This window comes from Ctenopharyngodon idella, chromosome 18 (genome assembly GCF_019924925.1).
Source record: "Ctenopharyngodon idella isolate HZGC_01 chromosome 18, HZGC01, whole genome shotgun sequence".
NCBI lineage: Eukaryota > Metazoa > Chordata > Actinopteri > Cypriniformes > Xenocyprididae > Ctenopharyngodon > Ctenopharyngodon idella.
The window spans coordinates 29,157,271-29,177,287 of NC_067237.1; the positions used below are offsets into that span (position 1 = coordinate 29,157,271).

The 20,017-nt window shown below is 37.7% G+C and overlaps 2 protein-coding genes across 3 annotated transcripts in view; one reads left to right on the forward strand and one right to left on the reverse strand.

The window, feature by feature from the left end:
- Positions 1-20,017, reverse strand: part of impdh1a (IMP (inosine 5'-monophosphate) dehydrogenase 1a) — a 101,395-nt gene that overhangs the window by 65,691 nt on the left and 15,687 nt on the right. The window lies entirely within an intron of this gene.
- The window catches only part of frmd4a (FERM domain containing 4A), a 166,181-nt gene that overhangs the window by 31,550 nt on the left and 114,614 nt on the right, over positions 1-20,017 (forward strand). Inside the window, exon 1 of one of the 2 annotated variants that reach the window (XM_051869560.1) lies at positions 11,535-11,668. The exons of the other annotated variant lie outside the window; for it this stretch is intronic. Coding sequence (XP_051725520.1) covers positions 11,636-11,668 — 33 coding nt within the window. The 5' untranslated portion in view covers positions 11,535-11,635. Of the gene's footprint in view, positions 1-11,534; positions 11,669-20,017 lie in introns of those variants that run through there. 2 annotated transcript variants of the gene reach the window in all.

The window sequence follows — 20,017 nt, forward strand, 5'->3', positions numbered from 1 at the left end:
AGAAGCAAAGAAGCAGCGCAGATGCAGCCATCACTGCTTGCCGTCTGGAAAGCTAGGCAGGGGTTGCCCCTGACGACAGTTGCTAGGAGACTGCAGAGCGAGTGACTTCATACTTCAGTGTTTGCAGGGTCTCCGCACACACAGGGAGAGAAAGAGAGAGCACAGCACAGCATGTAGGAACTGCTTTACCGTGTCTTTTCGTCACCTTTAATGACATATGAAAGCATGGCCTGCAGTAACACACTGTGATATTGCTTGAATGGGTATTGCAGTCACATAAATTTGTTAAAATGCCACAAAAACACACATACGCTGTTATCGACATGGCATTCACACTCCAGAGCCATGCAGTGATTTATTCTCTTACTTAGATTGTTTCAGTTTGTGTTTTTCTTCCCTATTGAACAGCAGACCCGGGCATAGAGCTGCAATGTTGCCTTGCTCGCAACTTTCAGATGTGCTCAATCCCTATATCTCATCTGAATTCCCCCTATTTCAGTGAAATTACAAAATTAAATACAACCAAATCCAAATATGACATTGTTGCTGATGGCAGATAATAAATGCAGTTTTTAATTTGTGACTGCTTGGGGTAAAGATAAGAAATATTCTACTATTCCACTACAGGTCATACTTAGGAAAGGTGCCTCTACTTTTACATGCAGTCATCTAATGCTAACTTAAAGATAACATTTAAAAAAATATGAATAATAGTGTTACATTTTTTTGTTTTTAACACGATCTCAAAATGCATTTTCTTAATGTACATTACAATGTTGTGATGCCTAATAGCAATTAATACTATGTATGTATAATTTTTACATTTGTTTTTATTTGTTTTATTTATTTATACATACATACATACAAAATAGTATAGAATTTTAATATCGCCCTTATCAGTTATGCACCATAACACGAAAATAATTTTTTGTTAACGACCAGAACTTTAATATTGCTGCATCCTTAATTTTTCAGTAATTTTTCTCATACAAGTGCATATAGTTTTTTTTAAATGTTTCAGTAATAATAAAAGTTAGATTAGAAATTGTATATTTTCACCTGTCGCCAAATAGGCGCATTAGCCACAGTCAATCCACCTGAAAATCATTGTATGATTCACACTATAGGCTTAGCCCCACTAATGCTGAAGTCCTATGTTTCTCAATTCCAAGAACACAAAGAACGGACTTGTGTTCTTGTGGAGACCAGTCTTGCCAGGCTACCTTGAAAGAACGAACTCGGAAGGATGCGAGGACGCAGAACTGAGAATTGAGCTGTGCTGCGATCTTGTTGCTCATCTGACCGTCCCAGCATATTATAAGTAGCAGTCAATGCACAATATATACAAAATAACAGCACAAACAAATGCCATAACCTATGAAAACACTTATTTCATATTATTATAGACATTATTTTAATATTTTTTTTATATTGTTTTTTTTTACCGTGTGTTTCTGTGAAAATTAATAGGCCTTGAATGTTTAATGTTACCTGTGCCTTATCAATCTTTTTAATATGCCAATAAAAATACTGCAGGTTTTCTCCAGGTCTTATTCACTTTATTAAAATTAGGCAAAACAAAATGACAAACATTTACTTTCACGAGCCGTCATGTATTTGTGAGCTTGCAGTGGGAATTTCTTAAGTGAGAACGAGAAGCTTACAGGCTTCCATTCGTCGTCCGCCCTCAGCATCTTCTGGGATTTTTAAAGGGTTAGTTCACCCAAAAATGTTGTCATTAATTACTCACCCTTATGTCGTTCCACACCCGTAAGACCTTCGCTCATCTTTGGAACACAATTTAAGATATTTTTGATGAAATCTGAGAGCTCTCTAACTCCTCGATAGACAGCAATTTAAGCCACCACTTTCAAGGTCCAGAAAGGTACTAAAGACATTGTTAAAGTAGTCCATGTGACTACAGTGGTAGTCAACCTTAATTTTTTAAAGCGACGAGAATACATTTTGTGCGCAAAAACAAAACAAAAATAAAGACTTTATTCAACAATATCAGCGCTTCCAGATTGTACATCAGAACGCTGACTTATTGGCCGGCTCCTATGTCAGCATCACACGCATGCGTCGTGGTGCTCACGTGAAGAGCGGTGGCCAATACTGAGCCGCCGTTCTGACGTAGAACAGCATAGCAGAATGACACAGAAGAAAAGATATTGTTGAATAAAGTTGGTATTTTTGTTTTGTTTTTGCGCACAAAAAGTATTCTCGTCGCTTCATAACATTAAGGTTGAACCACTACAGTCATGTCAACTATTTTAACAATGTCTTTAGTACCTTTCTGAACATTGAAAGTGGGGGTTAAATTGCTGTCTATTGAGGAGTCAGAGAGCTCTTGGATTTCATCAAAAATATCTTAATTTGTGTTCCGAAGATGAATGAAGGTCTTACGGGAACGACATGAGGGTGAATAATTAATGACAGAATTTTCATTTCTGGGTGAACTAAACCTTTAACAATTTGATTCTCTCAAGTCTGCATTTGATGCATCCTCGATATCAAGAACACATCCGGGTACTTTCATGCGTCCTCTGTACTTGCGTTCTTGAGTGTTGGAAATGAACTTTGACGGTTGATGATGACTACGAGAAGGAAGCGAGATCGCTGAAGAACACATATTGAGAAACAAATCTACTTATGCCCCTGTGCTCAGATTAAAACAATGAGAGATGGAGACAGCGAGAGAGAGAGAGAGAGCAAACAGTATCTCTATTGTGTATTTACTCAGCCATCAGGGATACGAGTGAACGACCAAAGTTGTACAGGGATTTCATCATGAACTTTAGATTGATTTGTTAGTTCATACATGTGGCTTCCACAATATCCACACGTGTGTTGGAGCAGGAATAACATGTTAATGCTCTTCAAACAAGCCTGAAGCCTAAATATCAGCATCAGCATCCAATCAATCCAGCAGTGCAGTTATCATTAACACACACACACACACACACACACACACACACACATATGCGACCCTGAGGGTTGGTGACTGGTGAGAGATAATATGACAGGTCTGCTGTTGGGTGCACAGGGACGTGTGCTCGTCATTGATCGTCACTTTAATGCATCGATTCTGCCACAGCTCATTGTTGTCTTTGGTTACTATGGTGACTGAGTTGCTCATGTAGATTGTGCTGTTTGTGCCTTGTCCTTTAAATCTTAGCACCATGGTGAAGTGTCAAATGGCAATACCATGGTAATAAATGCTCACTATTTTTATTGTATTTACATGATTTTCAAAGGTACCATGTCCAAAATACTATGGTACTTAAAAATAATTGAGCTAAGTATCATTATCTAAAACTAGAACTATTAAACATATTTTTGTTAACTAAAATGAAGCTGAAATAAATTATAAATATTAGATGAAAAACTTAAAAATTACAAATGTTGCCTTGGCAAATAACTGAAATACATTTTAAGTTGAAGCACTAAAATACTAAATAATAATAAATAAAAACTAAAACTGAACTTAAACTAAAAACAAAACTGAAAAAAAAAATAATAATATATATATATATATATATATTTAAAATGGTAATATAAAAAATAATAAAAATGACAAAAGCACATAACAATTACAAAAAATTTAATTAAAATTAAAACTGAAAAAATTCAAATAAAAGATCATTTAAAAAAAAATTTAAAACTGTATATAAATAATACTAAAATAACACTATTTAAACATTGTCTTTTTCTGCTTTGGAAAAAATTTACAGGTTTCCAGTTTTTAATAATCTTCCAATTTTTTGTAGGAATACTCTCTCAGTGGGAGCAAATTAATTAAGTTTTCTCCACATAAAAAAATACCTAACCCGGCAATGAATTAATAAAAAAGTGTAATTCCTGTCAAAACCTTTAGCCGAGATGGAAACACTCTTAAAAGCGATTGGCCTGATGAATTCTTAATTGGTTCATTTTAGCTTGTTATGTTAATGGCGACTAATTGATGATTACAGCCATTAGTCCAGAACTGTCCCACTGTGAAGCCTGTTTCTCTGTTGTTTCCAGGGGCGAAGAGCCATTAGCAGGATCCTAACACTCTATAGATCCTAATGAAAGCCTTCAGCAGACATACTTAGAGAAAATTATACTCTTCTGTGTTCTCCAGCCTGGATCTGTCTGGATATCAGAGTCAATATTTACCCAGAGACACAATGTTCCACCCTCTATTGCCATGTCAACCACTGATGATGTAATGGTTCATCTTTTTTGTCTTTTATTGGGGGCTTGGTCTGAAGTGTTTTAAGCAAACATATGTCATCCTTCACAACAGGGTCTACGTGAACTGCTTCATCTCTATGCAGGGTCCAGGGTGAACACTTGCCACACATAAGTAAAAAATATATGCTTTAAATCAAATTGGGAAAATGCTAATCAGACCCTTTCTAATGTAAGTAATAGGGTTTAAATCAAATAGATTTACTTACCTTGTTTATCAAAGAATACCTAGGGGCAGTTTCCCGGACAGGGTTTAAATTAAGACAGGAGTAGGCCTTAATCTGGAATAGTTAATCATGGCTTAAAAATTGCTTTCTGAAACAAAGATTAAGTACAGTTTACTAACACCTGGACTATGAAGACCTGAACTAAAACAAAGTCCCTTTAAGACAAGTCATTTCACTCGGCGGCCATCTTTGAAATGCCTCTCGAGCATGCAAGTGCAGCTCCTATCTCTTTTAATGGGGAAACATCAAATCCTCCAAAGCTGTTTGCCAAGCTTTTGATTAAATTTCATATTTGAAATCACCAGTGAAATCTGACAACAATGGTCTCATAGATTTTGTTTCTAAACACTTGAATCATGAAAAAAAAACTGTATTTTTCAGGCTGGATCAAGCGAATGCACATGAGCAGTCCTAAGTGCGAGTCCCTATAGGAAGCGCGTCTGACTGTTTCTATTGGAATTGGAGCTTCTAACGGCCACCGCAGTGACGCGATGACTTTACCAATCATCGATTGGCTCTTATTTAGAAGGCGGGACTTATTCCACCATATTGCACTTTCTTCCATTCAAAACAAAATGAGTGATGCGTCTTGTATTATTCTACGCCTGAGGTAAAACAAGGAATGAACCAAGAAAAGTTTAAAATTGTATGGAACTGAGAAGCAAATTCAAAAAAAACAATTGCATCAGAAAAAATGACTGCAATCAAAAAAAAAAAAAAAAAAAAAAACGTTACTGAACAAGAAAAAAGTCTTTAAAAGCAAATAGCAAAAAAAAAAAAAAAAAAAAAAAAAAAACTGCACACATCAGCTGTGGAAATTAAAGAAAAGGAATGCCTGGAAATCTATTTGTAATTAATTCAATGCATATGAACACACGTCTACAAGAACAATACAACAACTTCAGGCAAGATTGAATCATTACCTTACTGTTTTGTGAAATCTGTGGGTGGACATTACAGTAGTTATTCAATACAGGTGTTATGGAAGAATATAAAAATAAACCACAAAAAAACTGCTGCTAACACCCGAAGAGAGAGGTTTTAGACTGGCGGAGGACCTGCAAATAAAGATACTGACCAGTTGGATGAATTCTCACAGGAATATTTGTGAACCAGCAACCTTTGGAGAACATACCAGATGATGTCTGTGATTTCCTGGAGGAAGACTAGAGCTACTCCAGGACTAAACTGAGGCTTAAAGGGATAGTTCACAACAAAATGAAAATTCTGTCATTAATTACTCACCCTCATGTCTTTCCAAACCCCTAAGACTTTTGTTCATCTTTGGAACACAGATTAAGATATTTTTGATGAAATCCAAAAGTTTTTTTTTATCCCCCATAGAAAGCAACATAATTACAACATTTAATGTCCAGACATTGTTAAAATAGTCAACATGACTACAGTGGTTCAAACTTAATGTTATAAAGCGACGAGAATACTTTTTGTGTGCTAAAAACAAAACAAAAATAATGACTTTATTCAACAATTTCATCTCTCCCCTGTTATTCTCCTATGCTGTTTACATTGTATAGACAGTGGAGGCTTCCGACTTAGTATTAGACAAAACGCCAACTTAGTATTGGCCAATGCTGTTCACGTGAGCAGCACGACGCATGCGTGTGATGCTGATGCAGGAGGCAGCCAATAATAAAATATTAATTATTGTTCTTTCCTATTACAAACCCGATTCCAAAAAAGTTGGGACACTGTACAAATTGTGAATAAAAAAGGAATGCAATGATGTGGAAGTTTCAAATTTCAAAATTGTATTCAGAATACAACATAGATGACATATCAAATGTTTAAACTGAGAAAATGTATTATTTTAAGGGAAAAATAAGTTGATTTTAAATTTCATGGCATCAACACATCTCAAAAAAGTTGGGACAAGGCCATGTTTACCACTGTGTGGCATCCCCTCTTCTTTTTATAACAGTCTGCAAACGTCTGGGGACTGAGGAGACAAGTTGCTCAAGTTTAGGAATAGGAATGTTGTCCCATTCTTTTCTAATACAGGCTTCTAGTTGCTCAACTGTCTTAGGTCTTCTTTGTCGCATCTTCCTCTTTATGATGCGGCAAATGTTTTCTATGGGTGAAAGATCTGGACTGCAGGCTGGCCATTTCAGTACCCGGATCCTTCTTCTACGCAGCCATGATGTTGTAATTGATGCAGTATGTAGTCTGGCATTGTCATGTTGGAAAATGCAAGGTCTTCCCTGAAAGAGACGACATCTGGATGGGAGCATATGTTGTTCTAGAACTTGGATATACTTTTCAGCATTGATGGTGCCTTTCCAGATGTGTAAGCTGCCCATGCCACACGCACTCATGCAACCCCATACCATCAGAGATGCAGGCTTCTGAACTGAGCGCTGATAACAACTTGGGTTGTCCTTGTCCTCTTTAGTCCGGATGATATGGCGTCCCAGTTTTCTAAAAAGAACTTCAAATTTTGATTCGTCTGACCACAGAACAGTTTTCCACTTTGCCACAGTCCATTTTAAATGAGCCTTGGCCCAGAGAAAATGCCTGCGCTTCTGGATCATGTTTAGATATGGCTTCTTTTTTGACCTATAGAGTTTTAGCCGGCAACGGCGAATGGCACGGTGGATTGTGTTCACCAACAATGTTTTCTGGAAGTATTCCTGAGCCCATGTTGTGATTTCCATTACAGTAGCATTCCTGTATGTGATGCAGTGCCGTCTAAGGGCCCGAAGATCACGGGCATCCAGTATGGTTTTCCGGCCTTGACCCTTATGCACAGAGATTGTTCCAGATTCTCTGAATCTTTGGATGATATTATGCACTGTAGATGATGATAACTTCAAACTCTTTGCAATTTTTCTCTGAGAAACTCCTTTCTGATATTGCTCCACTATTTTTCGCCACAGCATTGGGGGAATTGGTGATCCTCTGCCCATCTTGACTTCTGAGAGACACTGCCACTCTGAGAGGCTCTTTTTATACCCAGTCATGTTGCCAGTTGACCTAATAAGTTGCAAATTGGTCCTCCAGCTATTCCTTATATGTACATTTAACTTTTCCGGCCTCTTATTGCTACCTGTCCCAACTTTTTTGGAATGTGTAGCTCTCATGAAATCCAAAATGAGCCAATATTTGGCATGACATTTCAAAATGTCTCACTTTCAACATTTGATATGTTATCTATATTCTATTGTGAATAAATATAAGTTTGTGAGATTTGTAAATTATTGCATTCCTTTTTTATTCACAATTTGTACAGTGTCCCAACTTTTTTGGAATCAGGTTTGTAAATATATGTCTGGTAAAAAATATTTATGAGCTGAATTTTCTCATTTCACGCTTATGTACAGTATTTGTGGAGGCTGAGCCAGTGTGTGTGTTTGTGTATGTGTGTTTTGTTTGGGGTGGGATGTACCTTAAGCAGTTTAACACTTCCTGTTAGCACTTGCTCTGTATGAAGATTGATGAGTTTGCCACCCAGTGTTGACACCTCCTCACAGAATAATAGAATTATGATATAGCTCAGTAAAGAGGAATCAGGTGTCCTTTGCTTATAGAGTTTGTTAAATGGATATCCAGTGGTTGGTTCAGTGGAATGAAAGAAACTTAATTTCTTCTATATTATTTATATTCATGATTTCTTTATGCATGGTTTATTTTATTAGTGTCAAGGATCTTTTCCTGACAGCAAACATCAGTTAATTCATGTAACCTCATGTACCTCATGGAAATGTTTCATGTACATTAAGTGTGCAATAAATTGTATGATACATGTATGATTTTTGTGCATGAGTTTGCATATTGCATTTTCTAGTTATTCAAAGCTTGTTGGGATCGCTGTGTGTGTTTGTGTTGCTAGCTCAAATCAATTACAAATCTCATACACTGAACTTTAGAAAAGGAATGCACATGGTGGAATGGTGAAGTCGGTTTTTTTTTAGCATGTGTATACTGAGCAATTCTCATTTTAACAGCTTTATAAACTGTATATGCACAACAAACAGTCACAGACATAAAAGCTGCACCGGTCGGTCCTGAGGTCATATGTCATGTAAACAGAGTGATGACAGGTGGTTTGACTGCTGCAGAACAGAGATTAGTTTGATCTCTGGAGATCTCATTGATTTCTACGTGGGCTTTTGAAAGGTCATCGTGGAGAAAAGCCTCTAAATTGACAGAAAGCATTACAGGACAGATTAAACTCTAGTTCCAGAACCACCAGATAGAAAACAAGTGGCTTTTTATTGTTTCTTAATAGAGTGGAAACCATTGCATGTTGTGAGCTTTTTTGAGTATCTAGAGAGGAAGTGGAATTTGGACGTGTAAATGCAAGGTGGAGACAGTTGCTATAGTGATCGTGATGCATGATTCTTAAATGACGAGAGATAAAGTTGTGTGTGTGCGTATCCATGAGAGAAGCCTGCAAAGAAATAGAAAAATCATTAATGCTTCTTTGACTTTTGAATGAAGTGAAGTCAGTGATACACTAAAAGTCCCAAATGTGTAACTGTGGGAGATGTACCGTATCTGTCAGTAAAGCTACGAATGTTTCTGTTCATGTTTTAACTGATTCTGAGAGATCAGACTTGTGACAGCGAGGAAATCTCTCAGATATCTGAGAATCGGGGTTGAGACTCCAGGGACAGGAGATGAGAGGAATTGAGTAAGTGTGTGTGTTAGGATGTGAGAATGATTGCATTAATAAGAGACAGAAGCTGTGTGCTAAATCCTAGTGAGCTGACTTACTGCCCTACATAGTGAGCATCCTAAGTTAAATGTAATCTCATGTAACTGGTTTGAAACTGTCTGTGTAGCAAATAATGCTCTACATATGAAGCCCATGAGACTTTATTACATTATACAAAATTGATTCTGAGTCTGTTTTTTGCATGTTGCTAAGCCGACAACTCAACACACAAGGGTAAACACTGTTTTCCACCATTTAATGAAAGAAGTATATTTATTATCATCAACATTTCTTTTACTTTGTCTGCAATCTTGAATAAATTTTTGTCAGTCCCCCTTTTGTTGCCAAAACAGTCCTGACTCGTCGAGGCATGGACTCCACTAGACCTCTGAAGATGTGCTCTGGTATCTATAGCAGCAGATCCTTTAAGTCCTGTAAGTTGCGAAATGGGGCCTCCATGGATCGGACTTGTTTGTTCAGCACATCCCACAGATGCTCGATTGGATTGAGATCTGGGGAATTTGGAGGCCAAGTCAACACCTCAAACTCATTGTTGTGCTCCTCAAACCATTCCTGAACCATTTTTGCTTTGTGGCAGGGTGCATTGTCCTGCTAAAAGAGGCCACAGCCACCAGGGAATACCGTTTAAAGGGTGTACATGGTCTGCAACAATGCTTAGGTAGGTGGTACGTGTCAAAGTAACATCCACATGGATGGCAGGACCCAAGGTTTCTCAGCAGAACATTGCCCAAAGCATCACACTGCCTCCGCCGGCTTGCCTTCTTCCCAAAGTGCATCCTGGTGCCATGTGTTCCGCAGGTAAGCGATGTACACGCACCCGGCCATCCACGTGATGTAAAAGAAAACGTGATTCATCAGACCAGGCCACCTTCTTCCATTGCTCCGTGGTCCAGTTCTGATGCTCACATGCCCACTGTTGGCGCTTTCGGAGGTGGACAGGGGTCAGCATGGGCACCCTCCCTGTTGGAAAAACCAGCATATACTGGTTAAGGTAGCATAAGGTAGAATTGCTTCTTGAGCTACAATAGCTTGTCTGTTGGATCGGACCACACGGGCCAGCCTTGGCCGTCCATGACCCTGTCACCGGTTCACCACCGTTCCTTCTTTGGACAACTTTTGATATACTGACCACTGCAGACCGGGAACACCCCACAAGAGCTCAAATCCTTACGCTTGCCCACTTTTCCTGCTTCTAACACATCAACTTTGAGGACAAAATGTTCACTTGATGCCTAATATATCCCAGGTGCCATGATGAAGAGATAATCAGTTTTATTCACTTCACCTGTCAGTGGTCATAATGTTATGCCTGATCGGTGTATCTTATTTTAGTATTGATGTTCAGATGTTCTTTTTAATAGCCAACTTGTTTTCGGATCATCAGTCATGCTTGGTAAACACTGTCTATCACAGTCTTTAATTTCACCAAGCTGATTGCTCATTAAAAACCCCCACAGTCATCATGTGTTCAGGTCTTTTCAAGTTTGATTTTGACGTGACATAAAGCAGTGAAATCTAAGTGGGCGAGCTGTTTACTTACTTTTTATTTAGTCTTCCATTGACGCCATAATTTTGTTTATTCAGACGCAGCCATGGAATGCACACGTAAACAAGAGGCGGGATTTATCGCATGAACCAATCATATCCAATCACATTCAATCATAGCACGATGGAAGCTCACATGACTTTCCCCCATTCATTCTCAATTATCCCCGCTAAACCCATCACATGTTGTAGGGGCTCTGTTGAATCTGTATGAGCTGAGAGGAGGCAAGCCTCCCACTGTAACTTTACCTGCGGGTGTCGCTGTTGTGTTCCTTTAGAAAAACGAGTAACTTATACACTTTTTAGTGTCACATTTTGTAATATTTGCGTTTTTATTTTTGTAATATGGATTATTTTCTTGTGCTTTTTTTTCTTTTTTTTGAGGAGGCACTGCCTCCTTTGCCTTCTCGGGGGAAACGTGTGTGTGTGTGTGTATGTATGTGTGTGTGTGTGTATATATATATACAAACTTATGTTAGATGTGATTAATCGATTAGACAGCACTAATATATATAAATGTAGTGTTTTCATACATTTAATTTTTGTATTCTTAAATTTGTAAATATGTCTATAGATTTCTTTTTAAATTATTTAATTATAATTAAATATATTTGTATTACATTTTATAAATATTTTAGTATTTTAGCTCACTTGGAACAGTGAAATGTTATCACACACACAATGTAGCAACCTTTTCTCAAGTACAAACTCCCACGGTCTATGAACACACACACACACACACACACAGAGAGGCTTTCCTGCAGGGGTGGGGGGGATGCTCTGACGTTGTGTGTGTGTCTGTGTGTGACCATGAGTGTGCGCCCAGAGCTGTGCTCATTGCTCGGTGAGAGTGGAGCGGTTTGGATACGTTACCGGAGCGATGATGGCTGAGTGAAAGGATTGTGGGTACTCTGAGGAATGAGCAGAAGACATGGAAGGGCTGCTTTCTCCCATGCGCACACGGGTAAGTGCACTGGTTGCTGGGGGCTACGGGAAAAATGTTATAGAATGAGAGAGCAGGGAGAGAGAGTGCTGGTAAAAATGTGGGTTTTTAATGTCTCATTCTGCCTGGAAACAGCAGTATAAGGACAGAAAGCAGAAGATGACTAGATTAAAATATTGTGGTGGCTTTATTTTAGGATTTTTGTGGGTTTATTTAGTTGTTTTTGTTAAGTGTGGGTGGCTACTCACATACATGCTAGTATTTTTGGTCAAAAAGAGAATTAGTGTGGTGGTGGATGCAAAATTCAGAGGTATAATTTACAAACAGCAAGTTGAGGTAAAGTCTAGGTCAGACTTTAGCATCTGTGTATGCATTTGTGCACTTGACACAGAATGTAAAAGCAGAGAGAGGATGAAAAAAGAGATAGAGAAGGAACACAATGTCAGTCGATCATTGTCCGCAGATGCAGAAGTATAAAGAGTCATATTGAATTCATAAAGATTTTCATTTGTGTCCAGTGATCCGCGTTTATAGAAAGAGTCAACCTGTGACATTTCATCACATATCGTCTCATCTCTCGCTCTATTTGAGGCATAATACATCTAGCTCCCTAAATGTGTGTGAATACATAAAATGGTTTTCGGAATAGTGTGTGAGCACATACTGGTGCGGCAGGCAGATCCAACAGCGGTGTGTGTGGGAGTGAGTTTATAGAAATCATAATCATACAGGTGATGCAGCCACACAAGCCTTCCAGATGGCAACAGTGTGACACTTCGAACTTTAATGCATTAATAAATATGTATGGGTGTGTGTGCGTGTGTGTGTGTCTGTGTGTGTGTGTGTGTGAGAATTGGTTGTGGTGAAATTTGAAAAAGGTTACAATACAAAACACTAGAAATACAACCAATAGCATCAAATATTTTATTCATTTATTTAGGTTTATTTATATTTATTTGGATACTTGAGACCACTAAAAACTATTTCTATTTTTCATGTTTCTTTATATTAAATATTTCAATATAAATTACACTGCTGTTCAAAAAAATGGGGTTGGTAAGATTTTTAAAAAATGTTTTTCAAAGAAAGAAATGTCTTGCGCTCATCGAGTTTGCATTTATTTGATTAAAAATACAGTCAAATCTGTAATATTGTGAAATATTATTAGAATTTATAGAATTTGAATATATTTTAAAATGTAATTTATTCCTGTCATGGTAAAGCTGAATTTTCAGCATCATTACTCCAGTCTTCAGTGTCACATGATCCTTAAGAAATCATTCTAATATGCTGATTTGCTAATCAAGAAACATTTCTTACTATAATATTATCATCAATGTTGAAAACAGCTGTGCTGCTTAATATAATATATATTCTATATATTTATTATATATTTTATTCTACATTTATTTATTCCTATACTGAATATATCAGAAGTTGCAATCGTCAGAAAAAAGAAGAGATGTTATTGCAATAGGGAGAAGTTTTTTTTAATTAAAGTTTATGAGGGCAAATGAATTTTAAAAAGATGATGTGAGTGCCTGCATAAATATTAAATCATTTATAATAATAAACATGGCAGTGTTCCATAAAAAGTAAGATTCATCAATTTTGATTTAATGGTGACTTTAAATATTTAAAAACTTTTCTTCGTTTTTTTGTTTTTGTTTTTTTTCTTTGTTTTTTGTTTTTTTTCCAAAATCCTAAAAAAGTTTATTTGTAGGTTTAAATCATTTTAATGGTCTCAGACTTTCAGACCTCACTGAACATGCACACACACACTATAGATAGATAGATAGATAGATAGATAGATTATATATACCCTATATGCTCTACATGTGCATGTATAAACAAAAATACTCTTTTAACTTTTATTCTCTCTCATAATACAGGACAAGTGGTTTGCGGTTGGTTTCTCCTGATGCTGTTGGTTTTTGCTCTGAGTCTATCAGCTCATGTTGTGTGTGTGTGTGTGTGTGTGTGTGTGTGTGTGTGTGTGTGTGTGTGTGTGTGTGTGTGTGTGTGTGTTTACATGAGGCCAACAGATTGGCAGCACAGCAGGATGTTTGTTCTACTTTCTAATATAAACCATTTCAAACTGTGTGGCTTTAGGAGAATTCCTTTTCAATTAATTAACACACATTCATTTTTACAAAGTGCTACTTATGATTGTGTGTGTGTGTGTGTGTGTGTGTGTGTGTGTGTACTTGTAAAACCATCTTTTGTAAGGACCAGTTTGAGTTTTAGACCATCAGAGTGAGGACAAAGAGAGTAAAGTGAGGACATTTTGACTGGTCATGAGACCCCTTTGAGACCCCTTTTTGAGGGCTAAAACTTAGTTTTAGGGATTAGGTTATAATAATGTTTAAGGGTAAGGGTAAGGGTTAGGCACTTAGTTGTGATGGATAGGGTTAGGGTAAGGAGCTAGAGATTGCATTGTGTCAATGAATGTCCTCACAAAGACAGATGTACAAGAATGAGTGTATGTGTTTTCTTGTACATGTTTTATGAGGACACAAATGTGTATAATGACATGGGTATTACAACGTAAACATGGTTTCTTCCTGTGTCCTCGTAAACCAAATGGCTTAAAAACATACTAAACCGTGTTTTTTGAAATTCAAAAAAGTTTTCTGTGACTGGCAGGTTTACGGCTGGGGTAGTGTAGGGGGATAGAATATATAGTTTGTACAGTATAAAAACCATTACGCCTATGGAGAGTCCCCGTAAACCACATATACGTGTGTGTGTGTGTGTGTGTGTGTGTGTGTGTGTGTGTGTGTGTGTGAGCGAGTGTAGGTCAGCACACAGCAATCCTTATGAGGATATTTTTTTCTCATTTTTGATCCACTGGCCTACATACATACATTAAGGAACCAGAGAAACACACTCTCACACAACCAGAGATAATGATGGAAAGCAAGAAACTTCATTCATTTTAACAATCGAACATACTTCGCCTCATTTAATGGCACAGTTTAGGTTGTGGTCCAGCATAACATTTCTGAACCGGCACAGTAAATAAATCAAGTTAGAAACAAGTTATTGATACAGAGTCCTGAGAGTGAGACAAGACCGAGTACAAATGTGGTTGAGACTGAGACAAGATCAAGACCTTCAAAAAATGGTCTTAAGACCGGTCTCAATCTTGATAAATAAAATGTGTAAGCTTTTGTTATTTTCTGCAATAATCCAAAAGCCAATGGAAAAATCCTATTGGCTTTTTGCTGGGGGAATCAGGGTGATGCAAACTTACGAGCTGGTCTATAAAATTACGTCAACCCTGTAGCCCTCCATTTCAGTACACTACAGGATTGTCTTCTCCACAAAGATATATGTGAAGCCTTAGAATATAATGAAAACGAGGTATCTTACAAGGCAGCATAATGTTGCTTCCTACCTCTGGCAATAGCTTTCACATCAGGAGCCCCTATCATGCTTTAAAATGCTATGAGGTGGGCAGTCACTGGGGTTTCGTGTTTTGGCAAACACACTTGATGTTCAATTCTACTGAGTGTGTTTCAATAACTCTAAAGAGTGTTTCTAAAACCCCTGCAGAGTAAGACTGAGGAATAATGTATTACATTTCTGCTGTCTGCTCATATCAGACAAGACTGCTGACATCTCTTTATCCCCCTTTCTCTCCATCTCTGTTTTTTCATGCATGGCTAGACTTGACTCGTTGACAATTGCTGCCTCAGCACCACAATACAGTGTTGAATCCACACACACACACACACACACACACACACACACACACACTCACACACATTGGGTTTCCATGTTTTATGGGGACTTTCCATAGACATAATGATTTTTATACTGTACAAACTGTATATTCTATCTCCAAGCCTGACCCTACCCCTAAACACAACCCTCACAGAAAACTTTATGCATTTTTACATTTTCTAAAAACAGAATTTAGTATGATTTATAATCTGTTTTCCTCATGGTGACCTGGTATTGCCATCCCAGTGGTGGACACACACACACACACACACACAAACTGTGTCTAACTGATGTGGAGGAGTATAGACAAGGTGATTTCTATCAGTTCCATTAGACTCAGAGTAGATCAATGAGCAGATGTTATCTTGGATTACATGTCAGAAGCTATTGAAGGGAGCCGAGGGAGTTTGATGTGTCTGTGCGTGTAATTAGACTTGCTTTAGTTGAGGGATGGGTGTTAAAGATGTGCACAGACTCTGAATTTCCTTTCTATTGTAGATTCCTGGATTGTATTTTTCTATTAATAAGTTCAGGTTGAGTATAACCAACCTGATAAAGGGATAGTTCACACAAAAATGCTAATTCTGTCATAATTTATTCACTGTCATCTCTTTCGAAACCTGTGCGACTTAATTTTGTCTAGTATTTAATATAATACTTTTTTACAGTATAACTGTATACAATTACGTTAGACCATCATGCTTTTATTTTGAAACCATATTATTTTGAAACCATTTTATTAAAACCATAGGAAGACCTTAAAACTTCTCTTTTGTTGAAAACAGTAACTGAGTAAGTGATAACAATTTTCGTTTTTGTCTGAACCATCCTTTTAATATTTTGTCAACTAAAACACAGAATAGGACAGACAATCAGTCATTTTTTGTCGTTTTACTGTATGTGTGATTGTTGGTCTGGCACACATCAAGTGTGTGTTTGTGGCGTCATTAGTGTATGTGTCTCTGTGGTAAGCGGCATTACAGCTGTCCATTCTAATGCTAACAGATGGACCCATTAAGACAGATACCCCCAAAGCAAAAACTAGAGAGAGACAGACAGAAAGAGAGAGAGAGAGAGGTTTGGGCCAAAGAAACTCCAGTCTATCTACTCCACTGGCAGTCTCTCTATCTCTATCCCCTCGTCGTTTCCTTCCCATTTTTGTTAATTAACAGGGAAACAGCTGGTGTGATATTCCAGGTCAAAGAGGAGAGCAGTGGGCAAAACCTGTACATGACTTAGGAAGCAGCTGATTGAATTACTCGACCAAATAACAAAAAACTTTCTCCATCTCTCTGTCGGCTCTCCTGTAAAAGAGCAAACTATTGTAGCGTAACAGGCAGGTGGTGTCCATGTTGGAAGCGGGATTGCCAACTCCATCTTCCAGCTGTCATTGCTGCATGAATCTGTGATCTGACTGGTCATAGCGATTGGGGTCAGGGAGCAGCTAGTTTACAGACAGTTAATGAGGAAGTGATTATCTGGGTGAAGTGCTGGGAGAAACTGTGCCAGTTATGTTGATCAATGATTGCTTGATTTCATTCAGGGTTTTATTTGGTTGCATTTACATGAATTTGCAATGATTTCTCAATATTGGCTTGATTACGACAATATTCTGAACTGGCTCAGTCAAATGAAAAAAATAATGAAAAAAAAACAGTTCTAAGAAAAGCTCTAGCTTATTTGTTTATTTTATTTGATCTCTTATTACATGAGTATTGTCATACTTTCACCCTTCACATGCTCTGATTCATTGCTTAGTTTTATTTCATTTATTCATAGTTATATTATTGTTACTACAGTTATTGTGATGATATTGCATTAACCACCGCAATGATAAAAATTAAAATAAAAAGATCCTAAAGGTGTCATGCATTGTTTGAAGAAGGTCCAATTTTGATATAATTAACAGTAGTATAGCACACATGCATGTATGACATTGCTATTGTACAAAACTGGGATTTTGGCAGAAATTGAATTTTGTACTTCAAGTAAACAGTGTGACTGGAATATTGTCTTATTTAGAATAGGGTCATTTTTAAGTCTCTGCTGTAGACAGTGAGACTGTGAAGCTGTGTATGTGTGTGAGAAAGTGCAGCAGTGTGTGTGGACAGAGGACGTGAGGAGAGACACACAGAGGCCGTGACCCCTCTGCCTGTCCCTCCCTGTAGAAACGACTTTGTCCTCATGCTAATGAGTCTCACGGTCATTCATAAATTATCCAACTATCCTCTTCCTTTTTTTCTTTCCCTTTCCCTTTATCTTTCTCTTTTCCATTTCATTTTCTCTTTTACCTCCTTTCCCTTTCACTTTTCTTTTTCTGTTTTTTTCCTTTTCTTCTTTTTTTTACTTTCCTTTATTCTTTCCTACCCTACCCTATACCCTACCCTTTCCTATCCTATAGGATATGTATACTTTCCCTTTCCTTTCCTTTTTTGCTTTCCTTTCCTTTCTTACCCTATCCTATCCTATCCTGTCCTATAGGAGATATATACTTACCTTTCCTTTCCTTTCCTTTCCTTTCCTATCCTATAGGATTTATATAATTTTTCCTTTCCTTTCCTTTCCTTTCTTACCCTATCCTATCCTATCCTAAAGGAGATATATACTTTCCTTTCCTTTCCTTTCCTTTCCTTTCCTATAGGATATATATATATTCTTCCTTTCCTTTCCTTTCCTTTCCTATAGGATTTATATAATTTTTCCTTTCCTTTCCTTTCCTTTCTTACCCTATCCTATCCCATCCTATCCTATCCTATAGGATATATATACTTTTTCCTTTCCTTTCCTTTCCTTTCCTATAGGATTTATATAATTTTTCCTTTCCTTTCCTTTTCCTTTCCTTTCTTATCCTATCCTGTCCTGTCCTGTCCTGTCCTATAAGGATGTACAGTCAAACCAAAAATTATTCAGACATTTTTGATATATTTTTACTAGGGTGCAGGACACTATAGTTCATTTATGTAAGTGAGGATAGCAAAATAAAGTAAACTGTGACATATTATACCAAAAAATTCTTCATACAGTGGACTACCAGTAAAATTGATAAAAAATTTGGAACCAAAAATTATTCAGACACCTTGACCTGACCATGTTTTGCTTAAGTGTTATCTGACATAATTAAGATTTTTTTTTTTTCTGACACAGTTTAACTCTGAAATCTTGTCATATTTTATTACCTTTTTTTTTAAACTATAATGAATAAACTGTATTAATGAATGAAATGTTCAAGGTGTCTGAATAAATTTTGGTTTGACTGTATATACTTTTCCTTTTCCTTTCCTTTAGGATGTATGTACTTTTTCCTTTCCTTTCCTTTCCTTTCCTTTCCTTTCCTTTCCTTTCCTTTCCTTTGCAGTGTTATTGCATGAAACATCTGAATAATGATCACACATTCGGACAGTCCCGAGAGCTGCCAGGCCGGGGTCCTGATTGATGCATTGAATTAGAGCAATTTACCCCACATGTTTGTGGTACCTTTCAAATCTCAAGAGAGGAGAGGACCAGTGGGAGTTCAGAGAGCACACTCAGCGTTTGTGTGTGTGTGTGTGTTTTGTTTCTACAGTAGGAACTGGCTGTGCAGTAACAGGCCAGCGGCTCTTTCCTCTGCTCCATTAGGACTCTTGTGATCTTCCTCATCAGCAGCAGTCAGACCCACAGCACTTTACCAATCTCTCTCACTGTAGCCCTGCAACTTCGGCAGTTGTCATAGAAACAGCAGGCAGGCTGATGGGATGCCATCATCATTTGATCTGCAGTTTCACACAGCGGGGTGATGATTTAAGGGCCCTGTCGCAGTGGATGCCACTCATATAATCACACATTCAACACGGTACATGTGTGTGTGATCTCCATTACATCATCATCATCATCATCTCTTAAAGTTTTAATTCATGTTGTTCCACTTTGAATATTCTAATATGTGGATATTTTAGCATCACAGGCAATGTGTCAGTGTCACTGTGAGAAATGGCCATTTGAGTAGGTTTCATCATTCAGACTGCTTATCGGCACGCGCACACACACACACACACACACACACACACAGCTCATTTCTATATAGTTTTCCCTGTGCCTTGATTAGGGCTGCTGGATTCGGGCAGAGTCAGGCCCTCAATAATACCGTTCATTTATCATCAAGAAACCTCACGGCGTCACGCACACATGCAGCATGCAGTCATCCACTCACCCTCTGCTGCACTCTAGTGTGTCTTCATCTTACTGATTAGTGTGAAGTGCTTTGATTCATGAATGGAAGGGCCGAGGGTCTGCGGAGGGTCTACAGTGAGGGACGGGAAGGTTAGCACTGGGCACTGGCGGTTTGATGATGTCACGATCTCTCTGACATCTAATACGCACTATGTCTAGCTCACTTTGAGTTTGCATGTGCTGTATTGCATTTGTAACACAAACAACTTGATTTTGCATTGTCTAAACGTGACCACTGCCACTATGCTAGGATTCTGTGGGTGGTTGCCAGGGCATTGTTATGCAGTTGCTAAGGTGTTCTGAGTGTTTTTTTAAGGATGCACACAATATCCGTACTATATCAGTTATTGACTGTTTTTTATTTTCTGCATCGATTATTTTTAATTGCATATTTTTTAATTGTGGATGTTCAGTTCCCATCTTTTATTTTATTTT